Source organism: Cherax quadricarinatus, chromosome 32 (genome assembly GCF_038502225.1).
Source record: "Cherax quadricarinatus isolate ZL_2023a chromosome 32, ASM3850222v1, whole genome shotgun sequence".
NCBI classification, from domain to species: domain Eukaryota; kingdom Metazoa; phylum Arthropoda; class Malacostraca; order Decapoda; family Parastacidae; genus Cherax; species Cherax quadricarinatus.
The window spans coordinates 27218959-27236048 of NC_091323.1; the positions used below are offsets into that span (position 1 = coordinate 27218959).

The window sequence follows — 17090 nt, forward strand, 5'->3', positions numbered from 1 at the left end:
GCAAGCTTCTGCAGAGATATACCATAAATTCCATTTGCCTTTCAGTCTTGACTAAGCATATTTAACTTTTTATGCAGTATTTTATTATACTCTAATTTTTTCCACATCGCATCCAGGGAGTACTCTGGGAAATTATGAATGTAAGTAGTGTCTTATTACACAGGTATAGGATGCAGTATTGATAAATATGCAAGATGGACTGACAAATAAAAGATCTCAGAAATGGATTATATTTGTAAAAAGTTATTGCTACCAGGTATTCATGAGATTTTAGCCAATGAATGCACATCCTGCACCCTTCCATTTTGTTACAATAGACTAGCGTGTGTGATTATCCATAAGAACTCTTGCCTCGTAAAAGTGCAACATTAACACTGGCATGTGTTAATCAAGTGACTATAGTGGTTTTAGTGTGTGTGTGTGGGGGGGTGAAATGCTGTATAATCATGCTTTAACCCCTTGACTTGAGGTGTCTCCTGGTGTTGCAAAATTTAAAAAAAAAAAAAAAAAAATTCTTATTAAATGATAGAGAATCTTTTCGCAATTGTAATGACACCAAAAAAACGAAATTTGATGAAAAACTGACAATTACGCTCTCGCGAAGTTAGCGACCTTGGCGATATTTACAAATCGGCTATTTCACCCACTTTGCGCCCCATTTTTAGCTAATTCCGTTGTTCCAGTCGACCAAACTCATAGCTATTTCTTTAGAACTCCGTTTTTTCTATTGATTGAGTACAAGAAACTGCCCATTTACCAATTTCAACTACCCAGTAACGTGGTCAGAAATTTGCAATTTGGCCAATTTCACGAAAATTGAAAAATATGACAATTTCAAAATAAGGTCCAGAATGAACAATGCAGACATTCCTGGCTCTAAAATAACATTTTCTTTATTCATCAATCATGTCTCCAGGCCCCTCTGATATTACTCTTGCTTTCTATTTTGAATTTTTATTCAAACAAAAAATAGAGATTTACTATTATGCAGACTACTCCAATACTGTAATAATTGTATAAATAACATCAACCCATTCATGACTGCATATTAGAATGGCTAGTTGGACATTTATTAGACAATGATGTCATTTGTTTACTTTTGAACATTGGCAAAAATCAAACATTTCCCCTACTTTGAGCTCCATTTCCAGGTTCTTTTTATAGTAAAATCAATCAAAATCATCCCTTTTTCTATAACATGTTTTCCATTCTATCAAATGAGACCAAGAAAACGAGAAAACAACCATAAATACTATACGAAAATAGACCACAAAGTCGGAATTTTAATTAAAAAAACTGTCGGAGTTTTTTTTTTTTTCTCATTATGCACTGCGTGCTCCAGGATTTTTTTTATGTGGTGCACACTGACCACACAGACCCATTATCTCACATGTGGGCCTACCAGCTTTCTCCTTGATTTGAAGCCGCTAGAATTTATGAGTATATATACGTCAAACACGGTGCCTCGTAAGACGTATATATACGGCCGTGACAGTCAGAGGGTTAAAAGTGATTCTTGAGCTTCAGACATGGAAAAGCACCATAATTTTCAGCAACTTCAATGTCTTCATGAGAAATTTAATTTCTCATGAACTTTATTATTATATTTTAGCTATTCTTCCTTATAATGTGCTTTCTTTTTGTTACAAACATAGTATAATTAAATACAGTGATCCTAGTAATATATCCAGTTATATCTGTATCATTTGATATATGTTAGGCCTTTGCACACTCTTAAAGTGAATTTATTTTACACAAAATCACACATTTAACTGTTCATATGATTTAGTTAGTTCTTATAATATAGTGTTAAGTAGAATATATGCCTACATGAAAACATTGCTAATTTGTGCACCTCTTTGTTACAGTGCAAGTACAGCAATAGAACGGACAGCAGAGAAACAGAAAAAGAAAAAAATGAGTGATGAAGAAATTTTAGAACGATTAAGAAGTATAGTATCTGTTGGAGATCCCAATCGCAAATATACAAAAATGGAAAAGATTGGCCAGGGGTGAGTGACAAATTGAAGCTCTTGTGTTTGTTACTTTAAGCTAGTATGTACTACGCCAAAATTCTAGCGGCTTCAAATCTAGTGGGAGAAAGCTGGTAGACCTACATGTGAGAGAATGGGTCTGCATGGTCAGTGTGCGCAATATAAAAAAAATCGGGGAGGCCACAGTGCATTGCGGGAGTGCTAATTCAGTACGCCTTGGTCACCAAGCCTAGCAGTAAGGAATACCTCACTCCCTGGCGAATTGGGACTCTTCCCTTCCCAAGTGATACATGTAGTTCTAACACAGATTGAAGTGTCAGTGAAGATGAATCTCATGGTTGAGGAGTTTGTGACCGAAAGCAATGCCCAGGATACCATAAATAGTGCCGAAAACCCACCTCTGGTGTTGGGCCATCCCATTCATGTTCACTTGTACCACAGCAAAAGAGGACACTCATATTTTCCCATATCTCAAAGAACAAGTAAGTTTATTCAGGTATACACAAATACAGTTATGCAGATTATCATACATAGCAGCATATGTGTAGATTACCTAGGATAACCTAAAAAAAGTCAAACAAAGTGACTTATTTCCATGTGGGTGGTGGGGAAGGCAGCGTGGGTTTGTGTAAACAACATAGCAGCATGTGTGTAGGTTACCTAGGATAACCCATAAAAGTCAGACAATGTGACTTATTTCCATGTGGGTGATGGAGAAGACAGCATGATTGGTGGGGGGACAGCATCGTGGGTTTGTGTAAACAGGTTCTGTAAACAATATAATGATAATGTGCGGTTGTGTTGCAAAGAACGAGTTGATATATATACTTTTTTTTTTTCAACAAGTCGGCCATCTCCCACTGAGGCAGGGTGACCCAAAAAAGAAAGAAAATCCCCAAAAAGAAAATACTTTCATCATCATTCGACACTTTCATCTCACTCACACATAATCACCGTTTTTGCAGAGGTGCTCAGAATACAACAGTTTAGAAGCATATACGTATAAAGATACACAACATATCCCTCCAAACTGCCAGTAGCCCAAACCCCTCCTTTAAAGTGCAGGCATTGTACATCCCATTTCCAGGACTTAAGTCCGGCTATATGAAAATAACTGGTTTCCCTGAATCCCTTCACTAAATATTACCCTGCTCACACTCCAACACCTTGTCAGGTCCCAAATACCATTCGTCTCCATTCACTCCTGTCTAACACGCTTATCCACGCTTTGTGTCAGCTTCATGCTTCTATATCTTGGTAAGTACTGATCGCAAAAAAAAAAAAAAAAAAAAAAAGGAAACTGTTAAAACAATCAGAAAAATATTCTTAACATTTTTTTTTTGACACTGAGAGGAAGTTTGTGAGCAAAGGTCTCAACAGTAAAAGGGTTAATGGGGGCACTGAAAATTTGTGATTATGGTGTTATGTATTTTATTTGTCCAGCCATAGAATTGATGAAGGAAAAAGGGTGGGTGGTACATTGAGATATTAGTGGAGACAAGGAATGTTATCCATGGAGGAAAGGAAGGGAATGTATGAGAGTATAGTGGTACCAACACTCTTATATGGGTATGAAGCATGGGTTGTAAATGATGCAGCGAGGAGGAGGCCGGAGGCAGTGGAGATGTCGTGTCTAAGGGCAATGTGTGGTGTAAATATTAAGCAGAGAATTTGTAGTGTGGAAATTAGCAGGTGGTGTGGAGTTACTAAAAGTATTATTCAGAGGGCTGAGGAGGGGTTGTTGAGGTGGTTTGGTCATTTAGAGAGGGTGGAGCAAAATAGGATGACATGGAGGGTGTATGAATCTGCAGTGGAGGGGAGGAGGGAGGGAGGGGATGAAAGAGGTTTTGTATGCAAGGGGATTGGACATATAGCAGGCATTTGTGAGTGTGTTAGGCGTGAATGGAGACAAGTGATTTTTGGGACTTGATGAGCTGTTGGAGTGTGAGGAGGGTAATATTTTGTGAAGGGGATTCAGGGAAACCAGTTAACCAGACTTAAATTCTAGAGGTGGGAGGTACAGTGACTGCACTTTAAAGGAGAGGTTTGGGATATTGTTAGTTTGGAGGGACGTCTAAACTGTCGTATCTGAGCGCCTCTGCAAAGACAGTGATTATGTATGAGTGACAGTGAAAATGTTAAATGATGAAAATTTTTTCCTTCTTTTTGGGTCGTCTTACCTCGGTGGGAAACGTGATGAAAAAAAATATATATAATAAAATTAGTGCCTGCAATTTGGAGGAAAGTTGGGGATGTTGAAGTTCAAAGGGCCATAAGTCCGATGTTCGCAAATAGCCAATATGTATATGAATAATATTTAAAAAATTTATTACTTTAGTTGTGCCTACAAATTACATGGGTTATGCTACACTCCTAGAGTTCCTGTGAAACTTGAAACAGTGAATAATATGATATTAAGTTTGTAGAACAAATTTTTTCAAATTTAGGTTTATATTGTGTCTTGGAGACTATCACTCCAGTCTTAATATTAAGGTTCATAAGAAATAATGAGAGATTTGAGCATGGGAAATCCATAGCCAGAAAAATGTTGGGTAATTTAATTGGTAAAATAACTGGTATAGAAGCTCATGTGTAAGTAAAACTGTGTAGCACAGTTGGTCCACCTCAGATTGCCTTGTTGCTGGTGTGGGACGATATTGATCCAAGGAATTGGACCTATCCTCAGTGTCCTTGGATTGAACCTGATTACTTCCCATTGTCCATGCACTGTATAACCCATATAAATTACACTTATAATTCATTGATAGCATCCTAATTAGAATTTTTTTTTTCATTGTGCCCATTTTTGGGGGGGCTTTGCACATGATCCCTATATTGAAAACTACACTTATGATTTCTTTTAAAATATCTTCAGTGACTTTCCCTTGCCCAAATATCTCTCTCTCTTTTTGTGATCATTCTTTCTTATGAATGCCAGTATTAACCAGATTAGAGTGACATTTAAAATTAACAGGGTTTTTGAAATACAAAATGAGCCTAATAATTTGAAACAAAATTCATTATGCAGATATAATTTTTCTTATTCACAGAGTGTAGATTTGTAGAACCTCTAGGAAATAATCCCTTGCAAATTTGCGGGCCTGAGTGTACTGTCAACCAACGAAAAAACACATTAACATACAGGTCCACAACAATTTATCTGAAATTGGAAGAGTTCCAAAAACTGAAGGCTTTTCGTGGAGTGTGGAGCATCAGTCCTCTCAGTGCTGGGTCACGTTGCCATGTGGAAGCGTTGACAGTCATTCTGAACTTTGAAAAATTCTGAAATTCGAAACAAAACCGGCCTCGAGAGTTGTGGACCTGTATTATCTATTTGTGCATATCAGATCTGTATAATGTTGATTAAATAACCAAAAAAGGCACAATACCGTGACTGGAACAACACACAAATAACCCGCACACAGAAGAGAGGAGCTTACGATGATGTTTCGGTCCGACTTGGACCATTTACAAAGTCACAGTGTGACCGAAACGTCGTCGTAAGCTCCTCTCTTCTATGTGCGGGTTATTTGTGTAATGTTGATTATTGTGATAAAGAAACTGTTCATATAATTATTAGCAGTCATACCAATATACATATACAGACTGACAATTTAAAAATGCAATCACCACCACCACCAACACCATACAGTCATTCGGCATGTGTAACATGTATACCTAAATGCAGTTTTCAACTTATCATCTGCTGTTTTATTAGTTGTACTTTTTTAAAATGTTCATCTTGAATTGATCACCTAAATAACATTCATTGAAAAATTATAGGAAAATTATGGAAAAAACTAATTGCATTATTATATGTCTGGAAAAACAGTTGACATCTTGCATTTATTTTTTTTTTTTTTTTTTTTTTTAACAAGTTGGCCATCTCCCACCGAGCTAGGGTGACCCAAAAGAAAGAAAAAATACTTTAATCATCATTCAACACTTTCACCTCCCTCATACATAATCACTTTTTTTGCAGAGGCTCCCAGATACAACAGTTTAGAAGCATATGTAATATGTATAAAGATATATAACATATCCCTCCAAACAGCCAGTATCCCAAACCACTCCTTTAACCCCTGAATGGTCCAAACGTATATATACGTTCTTTCTGCTAGTGCCCCAAATGTATATATATACGTTTTATTTTTCCTGCCTCCAAATTTGGCATGATTGGCACCTGTCAATGTGTTTGTGACAATTTGAGTATAATTTCAGTACCTAATATTAGTGTCAGAACAAAGATTGGTTATGAAATGACAAGAACTACAATAAATTGTAATTATCATAATATAAAAATGAGAAAAACTGGTATATTGGCAACACTTTTGCAAGTGGCAGGACTCGATGTTGCCGTCAGGTGAGCATTAAGTGCCAACTTTGCAGCCTCATATCGCAGTAAGTACTGACCCTAATTTTTTTATTTTAATCCTATAACACTTAAAAAAAAATTCTTTATTTCAATGAAAAAAAAAAAAATTATTTTTCAAAATATTCGGGGCACTGGGGGAGAGAACGTATATATACGTTTGGACTGTTTAGGGGTTAAAGTGCTGGAAGTCCAAGCCCCCTCACCCACAAAACCTCCTTTTCCCGATCCTTCCAGCCTTTTTGAGGAAGACCCCTACCCAGCCTTCCTTCCCCTACAGATTTATACGCTCTTCAAGTCATTCTACTTTGATCCATTCTCTCTAAATGACCAAACCACCTCAACAACCCCTCTTCAGCCCTCTTGACTAATACTTTTATTAACTCCACACCTTCTAATTTCCACACACTGAATTCTCTGCATAATATTTACACCACGCATTGCCCTTAGACAGGACGTCTCCACTGCCTCCAGCTACTACCTCACTGCAGCATTTACAACCCAAGCTTCACACCCATATAAGTGTGTTGGTACCACTATACTTGCATACATTCCCTTCTTTGCCTCCATTGATAACGTTTTTTTGTCTCCACAAATACCTCAACGCACCACTCACCTTTTTTCCATCATCAATTCTATGATTAACCTCATCCTTCATAAACCCATCTGCTGACACATCAACTCCCAAACATCTGAAAAGATTCACTTCTTCCATACTCCCTCTCTCCAATGTGACATCCAATTTTTCTTTATCTAAATTGTTGGATACCCTCATCACCTTACTCTTATCTATGTTCACTTTCAACTTTCTACCTTTACACACCCTCCCAAACTCGTCCACTGACCTTTGCAACTTTCCTTTAGAGTCTCCCATAAGTACAGTATCATCAGCAAAAAGTAACTGTCATCTCCCATTTTATACTTGATTCCCTATAATTTAATCCCAACCCTCTCCCCAACACCCTAGCATTTACTTCTTTTACAACCCCATCTATAAATATATTAAACAATCATGGTATTCAGATATTTGGGAGTGGACGTGTCAGCGGATGGGTCTATGAAAGATGAGGTGAATCATAGAATTGATGAGGGAAAAAGAGTGAGTGGTGCACTTAGGAGTCTGTGGAGACAAAGAACTTTGTCCTTGGAGGCAAAGAGGGGAATGTATGAGAGTATAGTTTTACCAACGCTCTTATATGGGTGTGAAGCGTGGGTGATGAATGTTGCAGCGAGGAGAAGGCTGGAGGCAGTGGAGATGTCATGTCTGAGGGCAATGTGTGGTGTGAATATAATGCAGAGAATTCGTAGTTTGGAAGTTAGGAGGAGGTGCGGGATTACCAAAACTGTTGTCCAGAGGGCTGAGGAAGGGTTGTTGAGGTGGTTCGGACATGTAGAGAGAATGGAGCGAAACAGAATGACTTCAAGAGTGTATCAGTCTGTAGTGGAAGGAAGGCGGGGTAGGGGTCGGCCTAGGAAGGGTTGGAGGGAGGGGGTAAAGGAGGTTTTGTGTGCGAGGGGCTTGGACTTCCAGCAGGCATGCGTGAGCGTGTTTGATAGGAGTGAATGGAGACAAATGGTTTTTAATACTTGACGTGCTGTTGGAGTGTGAGCAAAGTAACATTTATGAAGGGATTCAGGGAAACCGGCAGGCCGGACTTGAGTCCTGGAGATGGGAAGTACAGTGCCTGCACTCTGAAGGAGGGGTGTTAATGTTGCAGTTTAAAAACTGTAGTGTAAAGCACCCTTCTGGCAAGACAGTGATGGAGTGAATGATGGTGAAAGTTTTTCTTTTTCGGGCCACCCTGCCTTGGTGGGAATCGGCCGGTGTGATAATAAAAAAAAAAAAATAATATAAAATTACACATCCATGTCTAAGACCTACTTTTACTGGGAAGTAATCCCCTTCTCTCCTACACACCCTAACCTGAGCCTCACTATCCTCATAAAACCTCTTTACAGCATTCAGTAACTTGCTACCCATTCCATAGACTTATAACATCTGCCACATTGCTCCCCTATCCACTATCATATGCCTTTTCTAAATTCATAAATGCACAGAAAACTTCCCTACATTTATCTAAATACTGTTCACATATATGCTTCAATGTAAATACTTGATCTACACATCCCTTACCCACTCTAAAGCCTCCTTGCTCATCTGCAATCCTACCATACACTACCTGGTATACTCAGTAAACTTATTCCCCTATAATTTTTAGTCTCTTTTGTCCCCTTTCCCTTTATATAAAGGAACTATACATGCTCTCGTCCAATCCCTAGGTACCTTCCCCTCTTTCATACATTTATTAAACAAAAATACCAACCACTCCAACACTATATCCCCCCCTGCTTTTTAACATTTCTGTCATGATCCCTTCAGTCCCAGCTGTTTTACCCCCTTTCATTCTACGTAATGCCTCACGCACCTCCCCCACACTAACATCCTGCGCTTCTTCACTCCCTGGCCAGTGCATGAAATCACCACCTCCCTTTCTTCAGCGACATTTAAAAGTTCCTCAAAATATTCCTGCCATCTACCCAATACCTCCAGCTCCCCATTTACTAACTCCCCTACTCTGTTTTTAACTGACAAATCCATTTGTTCCCTAGGCTTTCTTAACTTGTTTATCTCACTCCAAAATTTTTTCTTATTTTCTGCAAAATTTCTTGACAGTGCCTCTATCATCATCTCTCCTTTTGCACTCTCTCACCACTTCTTCACCTTGCTTTTACTCTCCATATACTCTACTCTTCTTTTAACACTTTTGTTTTGTAAAAACCTCTCATAAGCTACCTTTTTCTTTTTTATCACACCCTTTACTTCAACATTCCACCAATCACTCCTCTTTCCTACTGCACCCACCCTCCTATAGCATTATATCTGTTGTAATTCCTATTTACGAGAGCAACGGACTGTTAAGAATGAAGATGGGTTGAATAAAATGTTAGGTGTCACTTGGGTAGGATTTAAATTTTATTTATATTTGATGTACTGGTAACATTTATCAAGGTATTCATGAGAACCAGTTAGACTGATTTAAATGTTGAAAGTGAGAAGTCCAGTACCAGCACTCCAAAGGCAGGCTGGAGGTGTTGCAGTTTAGAGGGTCATTCAAATTGTGATGTCTTTGCATTTGCATTTTTGGCAAGACAGCAATTGAGTGAATTATTTTGAATGCATTTCTTTGTTGAGAGGGAGGGGGAGATATCACCTAACCTTGATGGAAGATGGCCATGTGTTAAAAATAAAATTGCAAATACCAATAGCAGTGATACTCTACAAAAGTTTCAGTGACATCAATAACTTTTAAAGATTTTAACTCAGCAGTGAACAATCACCTAAAGGGTAGTTAATATTGCATGTCAGCTGTAATTTGACCTTTAACCCATAAACGGTCCAAACGTATATATACGTTTTTTCAACATTTGAATGTAAAAAAAGTAGATCTACTTTTGTAGCACTACACATGTGAACGTAGATCTGCTTGGACCGTTTACGGGTTAAAGTAGTGTATTATTGTATATAATTCTCCATTCCAATACAGTACTCAAGACTGCATGTGCTTATTATGGTATAAATGAAGATTAAAAATAATTTCAAAGCCCAGTGGATGGTACTCTTATGTTTTAATGTATTTGTATTTTTGCAGAGCATCTGGGACGGTTTACACAGCAATTGAAACTGCAACGGGTGTGGAGGTAGCAATCAAACAAATGAATCTCTCTCAACAACCAAAGAAGGAACTTATTATTAATGAAATTTTGGTTATGAAAGAAAATAAACACCCAAATGTTGTAAATTATTTGGATTCTTATCTAGTTAATGAAGATTTATGGGTAAGGTTTAATATTTTATATTGAAACAAAACTATTGCACAGGTTTACTTGAAAAATATTTTGAAAAATCTTGTGGTGATCAATCCATCAAGAAAGGTTTCTTGATGCCAGTAAGGAGTCCCTTGATCTAGGAAGTTAGACCTGATTTTCCTGTCTCTGGACTTAACTTTATTGCTTCCCATTTCATAAGGCACTGTGTGACTCCTATGGGTTTAGTACTTTTCCCATGAATATAATAAGTGGTCAGATATATACTTTAAAACTGTACTTAATTTAGAGTCAGGTAATGTTTTGAATACAACTACATGAGGTGGTTTGAGGATGAATAGGATAGGATGATGAAGAGCATGTATAAATCTGGAATAGAGGGTAGGGATTTTACCCAGGGGTGGATGGACAGAGGGTAGGGGTTCTCCCAGGAATAGTTGGGAGGAGGCAAAGGAGGTTTTGAGTTTTAGAAGCTTGAACAAGCATGTTAGGTAAGAATGGATGAAGACAAGTTTTTAATGAATGTGCTATTAACCCTTTCAGTGGCTGTCATGTAGAAGTCATTGAGGCCAGGGTCCCTTGTGTAGTTTAACATCATGAGCTCTGCTCACTGACATACTGTGAGTGGTAAATTTTGGGCTAAACATGAAAGAATTTATTTGTTGTGAGTGTAAAGTGTAAAAAAACCCCAGCCCCACGCAGTGCATGATGGGAAAAACAATACCATGGCCGCATGTATGGTTTAAAATAGTGACTGAAGTTTCTTCTCACATTGTTTTTGTGGTTTTATTGTGTGTTTTTTGTTATCATTTGATGGAATGGCAGACATACTACTGAAATAGATATGATTTTGATTGGTGTCTGTACCAGTAGCAGCTTGACATCGAGCTCAAAGTATGAAAATATTAAATTTTTGCCGATATTCCTGAGGGCAGGAAAGACTCCCTAAACCCCTAGTCTGTTTTATGGGTTTTTAATAGATCAGATTCAATTATTGGGATGCTCTAAACCATGCCCAATCATTCCTCTTTACATTTTAATATTTAAGAAATACAGCCTCTCCTCACTTAGCGATGTACTTGTTTATTGACAACTTGGACTTATGACAGGCTCTCTGACCAGTATGCATACCTAAATACAGTGGGACCCTGAATATTGGCCACTGCGTTTATTGGCCAAATCGTATTTTGGCCGGTTTTTGGGCCGAAATTTTGCTCCATATTTCGGCTGGTGCCTTGCAAATCGGCCATATTATATGCGTCAGCCCGCCTCCTGCCAGGAAGCCACTGCATAGGTGAATCAGTCTCCCCGTGTCTCCCAGTGAATGAGCATATACTTCGTGCATTCATCCAAACATTTCCTTAAAATCCATTGGTTTTTGTGCTTGTTTATTAAGTGTGACTGAAATAAGCCACCATGGGCCTAGAGAGAGTTCCCAGTAAAGTTCTTTTGGTAAAGAAAGTGAGAAGCAATGGAATTTAACCCTTAAACTGTCCACATGTAGATCTGTGTTTGCACCGCTAGTGCTCCAAATGTAGATCTATGTTTCATTTTACATGCTTTCAAATGTAAAAAAAATGTAGAGCTATGTTTGGAGGACTAACAGTGCAAACGTAGATCTATGTATGGACAGTTAAAGGGTTAAGAAAGAAGATATTGAAAAATATGAGAGTGGTGTCCAGGTGCTAGAACTTGCCAGGATGTATGGAAAATCCAAATCAACAATCACTTCTATCCTGTCAAGGAAGCTGATGTGGCAAAAGGGGGTAAACATGTTAACGAGAGAGATACAGTGCTACCTCGAGTTTTGAACAGCTCCCAACTTGAACAGTTATACAAGTGTATTTTTAGGGGTCTGAAACGGACTAATCTAATTTACATTATTCCTTATGGGAACAAATTCGTTTGGTATCAGCACTCGAACAGCCTTCTGGAATGAATTAAGTTCGTAACTCTAGGTACTACTGTAACAAACAATTGAAGATGTGGGGAGAGGCAGGGAGTGTAGCATGGAGGGAGAGAGCATAGCAGGGAGGCAGGGAGTGTAGCAGGCAGGCAGGCAGGGAGGGAGGGAAGTAACCCCAGAGAGGGCTTTGATACCTGAAGTCCTTATGGAGAGGGATTCTCCTTCCAAATAATCAGTCCTCCCTCTCTTTCCTCCTCCTTGTCTTCCATAAGCCAACAAGAGTCTTCGATGAAGGTATGTAATAGTGATTTAAATGTTCATTTATATATTTATATATGTTGAAGGATAAGCTATGGCAAGAAAAGAGGGACTATAAATGTATTAATTCAAGGATTATGTGGAGTAAAATAAAGATTGGATGTGAAAAGTGGGTTATAATAAGCGTGTATGCACCTGGAGAAGAGAGAAGTGTAGAGGAGAGAGAGAGATTTTGGGAAATGTTGAGTGAATGCGTGGGGAGTTTTGAATCAAGTGTGAGAGTAATGGTGGTTGGGGATTTCAATGCTAAAGTGGGTAAAAATGTTATGGAGGGAGTAGTAGGTAAATTTGGGGTGCCAGGGGTAAATGTAAATGGGGAGCCTTTAATTGAGCTATGTGTAGAAAGAAATTTGGTAATAAGTAATACATATTTTATGAAAAAGAGGATAAATAAATATACAAGGTATGATGTAGCACGTAATGAAAGTAGTTTATTAGATTATGTATTGGTGGATAAAAGGTTGATGGGTAGCCTCCAGGATGTACATGTTTATAGAGGGGCAACTGATATATCGGATCATTATTTAGTTGTAGCTACAGTTAGAGTAAGAGGTAGATGGGAAAAGAGGAAGGTGGCAACAACAAGTAAGAGGGAGGTGAAAGTGTATAACCTAAGGGAGGAGGAAGTTTGGGTGAGATATAAGCGACTTGGCAGAAAGGTGGGCTAGTGCAAAGATGAGTAGTGGGGGGGTTGAAGAGGGTTGGAATAGTTTTAAAAATGCAGTATTAGAATGTGGGGCAGAAGTTTGTGGTTATAGGAGGGTGGGGGCAGGAGGAAAGAGGAGTGATTGGTGGAATGATGAAGTAAAGGGTGTGATAAAAGAGAAAAAGGTAGCTTATGAGAGGTTTTTACAAAGCAGAAGTGTTATAAGAAGAGCAGAGTATATGGAGAGTAAAAGAAAGGTAAAGAGAGTGGTGAGAGAGTGCAAAAGGAGAGCAGATGATAGAGTGGGAGAGGCACTGTCAAGAAATTTTAATGAAAATAAGAAAAAATTTTGGAGTGAGTTAAACAAGTTAAGAAAGCCTAGGGAAAATATGGATTTGTCAGTTAAAAACAGAGTAGGGGAGTTAGTAGATGGGGAGATGGAGGTATTGGGTAGATGGCGAGAATATTTTGAGGAACTTTTAAATGTTAAGGAAGAAACAGAGGCAGTAATTTCATGCACTGGTCAGGGAGGTATACCATCTTTTAGGAGTGAAGAAGAGCAGAATGTAAGTGTGGGGGAGGTACGTGAGGCATTACGTAAAATGAAAGGGGGTAAAGCAGCTGGAACTGATGGGATCATGACAGAAATGTTAAAAGCAGGGGGGGATATAGTGTTGGAGTGGTTGGTACTTTTGTTTAATAAATGTATGAAAGAGGGGAAGGTACCTAGGGATTGGCGGAGAGCATGTATAGTCCCTTTATATAAAGGGAAAGGGGACAAAAGAGACTGTAAAAATTATAGAGGAATAAGCTTACTGAGTATACCAGGAAAAGTGTACGGTAGGGTTATAATTGAAAGAATTAGAGGTAAGACAGAATGTAGGATTGCGGATGAGCAAGGAGGTTTCAGAGTGGGTAGGGGATGTGTAGATCAGGTGTTTACATTGAAGCATATATGTGAACAGTATTTAGATAAAGATAGGGAAGTTTTTATTGCATTTATGGATTTAGAAAAGGCATATGATAGAGTGGATAGAGGAGCAATGTGGCAGATGTTGCAAGTATATGGAATAGGTGGTAAGTTATTAAATGCTGTAAAGAGTTTTTATGAGGATAGTGAGGCTCAGGTTAGGGTGTGTAGAAGAGAGGGAGACTACTTCCCGGTAAAAGTAGGTCTTAGACAGGGATGTGTAATGTCACCATGGTTGTTTAATATATTTATAGATGGGGTTGTAAAGGAAGTAAATGCTAGGGTGTTTGGGAGAGGGGTGGGATTAAATTATGGGGAATCAAATTCAAAATGGGAATTGACACAGTTACTTTTTGCTGATGATACTGTGCTTATGGGAGATTCTAAAGAAAAATTGCAAAGGTTAGTGGATGAGTTTGGGAATGTGTGTAAAGGTAGAAAGTTGAAAGTGAACATAGAAAAGAGTAAGGTGATGAGGGTGTCAAATGATTTAGATAAAGAAAAATTGGATATCAAATTGGGGAGGACGAGTATGGAAGAAGTGAATGTTTTCAGATACTTGGGAGTTGACGTGTCGGCGGATGGATTTATGAAGGATGAGGTTAATCATAGAATTGATGAGGGAAAAAAGGTGAGTGGTGCGTTGAGGTATATGTGGAGTCAAAAAACGTTATCTATGGAGGCAAAGAAGGGAATGTATGAAAGTATAGTAGTACCAACACTCTTATATGGGTGTGAAGCTTGGGTGGTAAATGCAGCAGCGAGGAGACGGTTGGAGGCAGTGGAGATGTCCTGTTTAAGGGCAATGTGTGGTGTAAATATTATGCAGAAAATTCGGAGTATGGAAATTAGAAGGTGTGGAGTTAATAATTAGTCAGAGGGCAGAAGAGGGGTTGTTGAGGTTGTTTGGTCATTTAGAGAGAATGGATCAAAGTAGAATGACATGGAAAGCATATAAATCTATAGGGGAAGGAAGGCGGGGTAGGGGTCGTCCTCGAAAGGGTTGGAGAGAGGGGGTAAAGGAGGTTTTGTGGGCAAGGGGCTTGGACTTCCAGCAAGCGTGCATGAGCGTGTTAGATAGTGAATGGAGACGAATGGTACTTGGGACCTGATGATCTGTTGGAGTGTGAGCAGGGTAATATTTAGTGAAGGGATTCAGGGAAATCGGTTATTTTCATATAGTCGGACTTGAGTCCTGGAAATGGGAAGTACAATGCCTGCACTTTAAAGGAGGGGTTTGGGATATTGGCAGTTTGGAGGGATATGTTGTGTATCTTTATACGTATGCTTCTAAACTGTTGTATTCTGAGCACCTCTGCAAAAGCAGTGATAATGTGCGAGTGTGGTGAAAGTGTTGAATGATGATGAAAGTATTTTCTTTTTGGGGATTTTCTTTCTTTTTTGGGTCACCCTGCCTCGGTGGGAGACGGCCGACTTGTTGAAAAAAAAAAAATTATATATTTTATTTAGTTCTCATTGTTTTGTGTATGTAAAACTATAATTAATCTTTAAACTTTTTTTTTTTTTTTTCAACAAGTCAGTCGTCTCCCACCGAGGCAGGGTGACCCAAAAAAGAAAGAAAATCCCCAAAAAGAAAATACTTTCATCATCATTCAACACTTTCACCACACTCGCACATTATCACTGCTTTTGCAGAGGTGCTCAGAATACAACAGTTTAGAAGCATATACGTATAAAGATACACAACATATCCCTCCAAACTGCCAATATCCCAAACCCCTCCTTTAAAGTGCAGGCATTGTACTTCCCATTTCCAGGACTCAAGTCCGACTATTTTTTGTTAATATTTTTGGGTGTCTGGAAGGTTTTTTTTTTTCCCCCTCAACAAGTCGGCTGTCTCCTACCTAGGCAGGGTGACCCAAAAAGAAAGAAAATCCCCAAAACGAAACTACTTCCATCATCATTCAACACACTCACTTCACTCACACAATCACTGTTTTTGCAGAGGTGCCTAGATACAACAGTTTAGAAGCATATATAAAGATACAATATAAAAAGTGACCTGAAATAATACAGTGGACCCTAAGTTAATGATATTAATCCGTTCCAGAGAGCTTGTCCTTAACTGATTTTATCATTATCCGAATTAATTTTCCCCATAAGAAATAATGAAAATCCAATTAATCCGTTTCAGACATCCAAAAGTATTAAACAAAAAAAAATTTTTTTACGTGAAATATACATTTCCCTACACAGAAAACAACGTACATGAAGAATAAAACAATAACAACATCACACTTACCTTTATTGAAGACATGGTGATGTATGGAAGATGGGAGGAGGGGAGAGGATGGAGGAGTTTACAATTGTTTGGAAGGGGAATCCCACTCCATAAAGACTTCAGGTACCAAGTCCTTATCCTGGGTTACTTACCTCTGTTTTTTAATGCCACTAGGACCAGCTTGAGAGCCACTGGACCCCTGTCGCTCAAAAAGTTTTCCAGAGAGGTCTGTTTCTGGCGTACGTTAGGAATTGTGTTGGGTGGGGTGCACCATATTTGAAAGACCGCTCGCCGTATAGCAAATTTTGGTCATAATTTGAAATCACTGTATTGGAGAAACGCTGTAAAGTGCCCTACTGTATTAATGTATTCAAGTTGTTAGTCAACCCTTATCATTTACAGTGTTTTGTAGTAGTATTCAAATTCAAATACAATAAACCCTTAGTTGAACACACCTCAATTTAATGGATTTTGGAAGTACAGGACAAAAATGTCCTGTGGTTACAGAATTGTGTATTATTAGTTATGTCAAAACAATCTCATCTCTATCCATTACAGTTGTCATTGGCCACACATTCATCCCTGTTAGTCAGGTAAACCGAGGGTTTACTGTAATTTTTTTTTTTTTTTTTTGTTTTTTGTTTTTTACAAAAACCACCCATAGTCAAGACTGGATTGAAAAAGAATACATCTCAGTTATACTTTTTGGGAATACAGTGCCTGTGGAATGGGAGGAAATCAGCTTTGATCCAAAGAGTAGAGTTCAAAATCCCTCAATCAAGAGTCCTTCACCAGCATCAATAATTCCCTCTTGAAG

General features: G+C 38.5%; 1 protein-coding gene across 6 annotated transcripts in view; it reads left to right on the forward strand.

Moving 5' to 3' along the window:
• The window catches only part of Pak (serine/threonine-protein kinase PAK 3-like protein), a 100274-nt gene that overhangs the window by 64956 nt on the left and 18228 nt on the right, over positions 1 to 17090 (forward strand). For all 6 annotated transcript variants that reach the window (XM_070090558.1, XM_070090557.1, XM_070090559.1 and 3 more), the window contains 2 exons: positions 1869 to 2012; positions 10017 to 10203. In XM_070090558.1, the coding sequence (XP_069946659.1) occupies positions 1869 to 2012; positions 10017 to 10203 (331 nt within the window). The remainder of the gene's footprint in view (positions 1 to 1868; positions 2013 to 10016; positions 10204 to 17090) is intronic.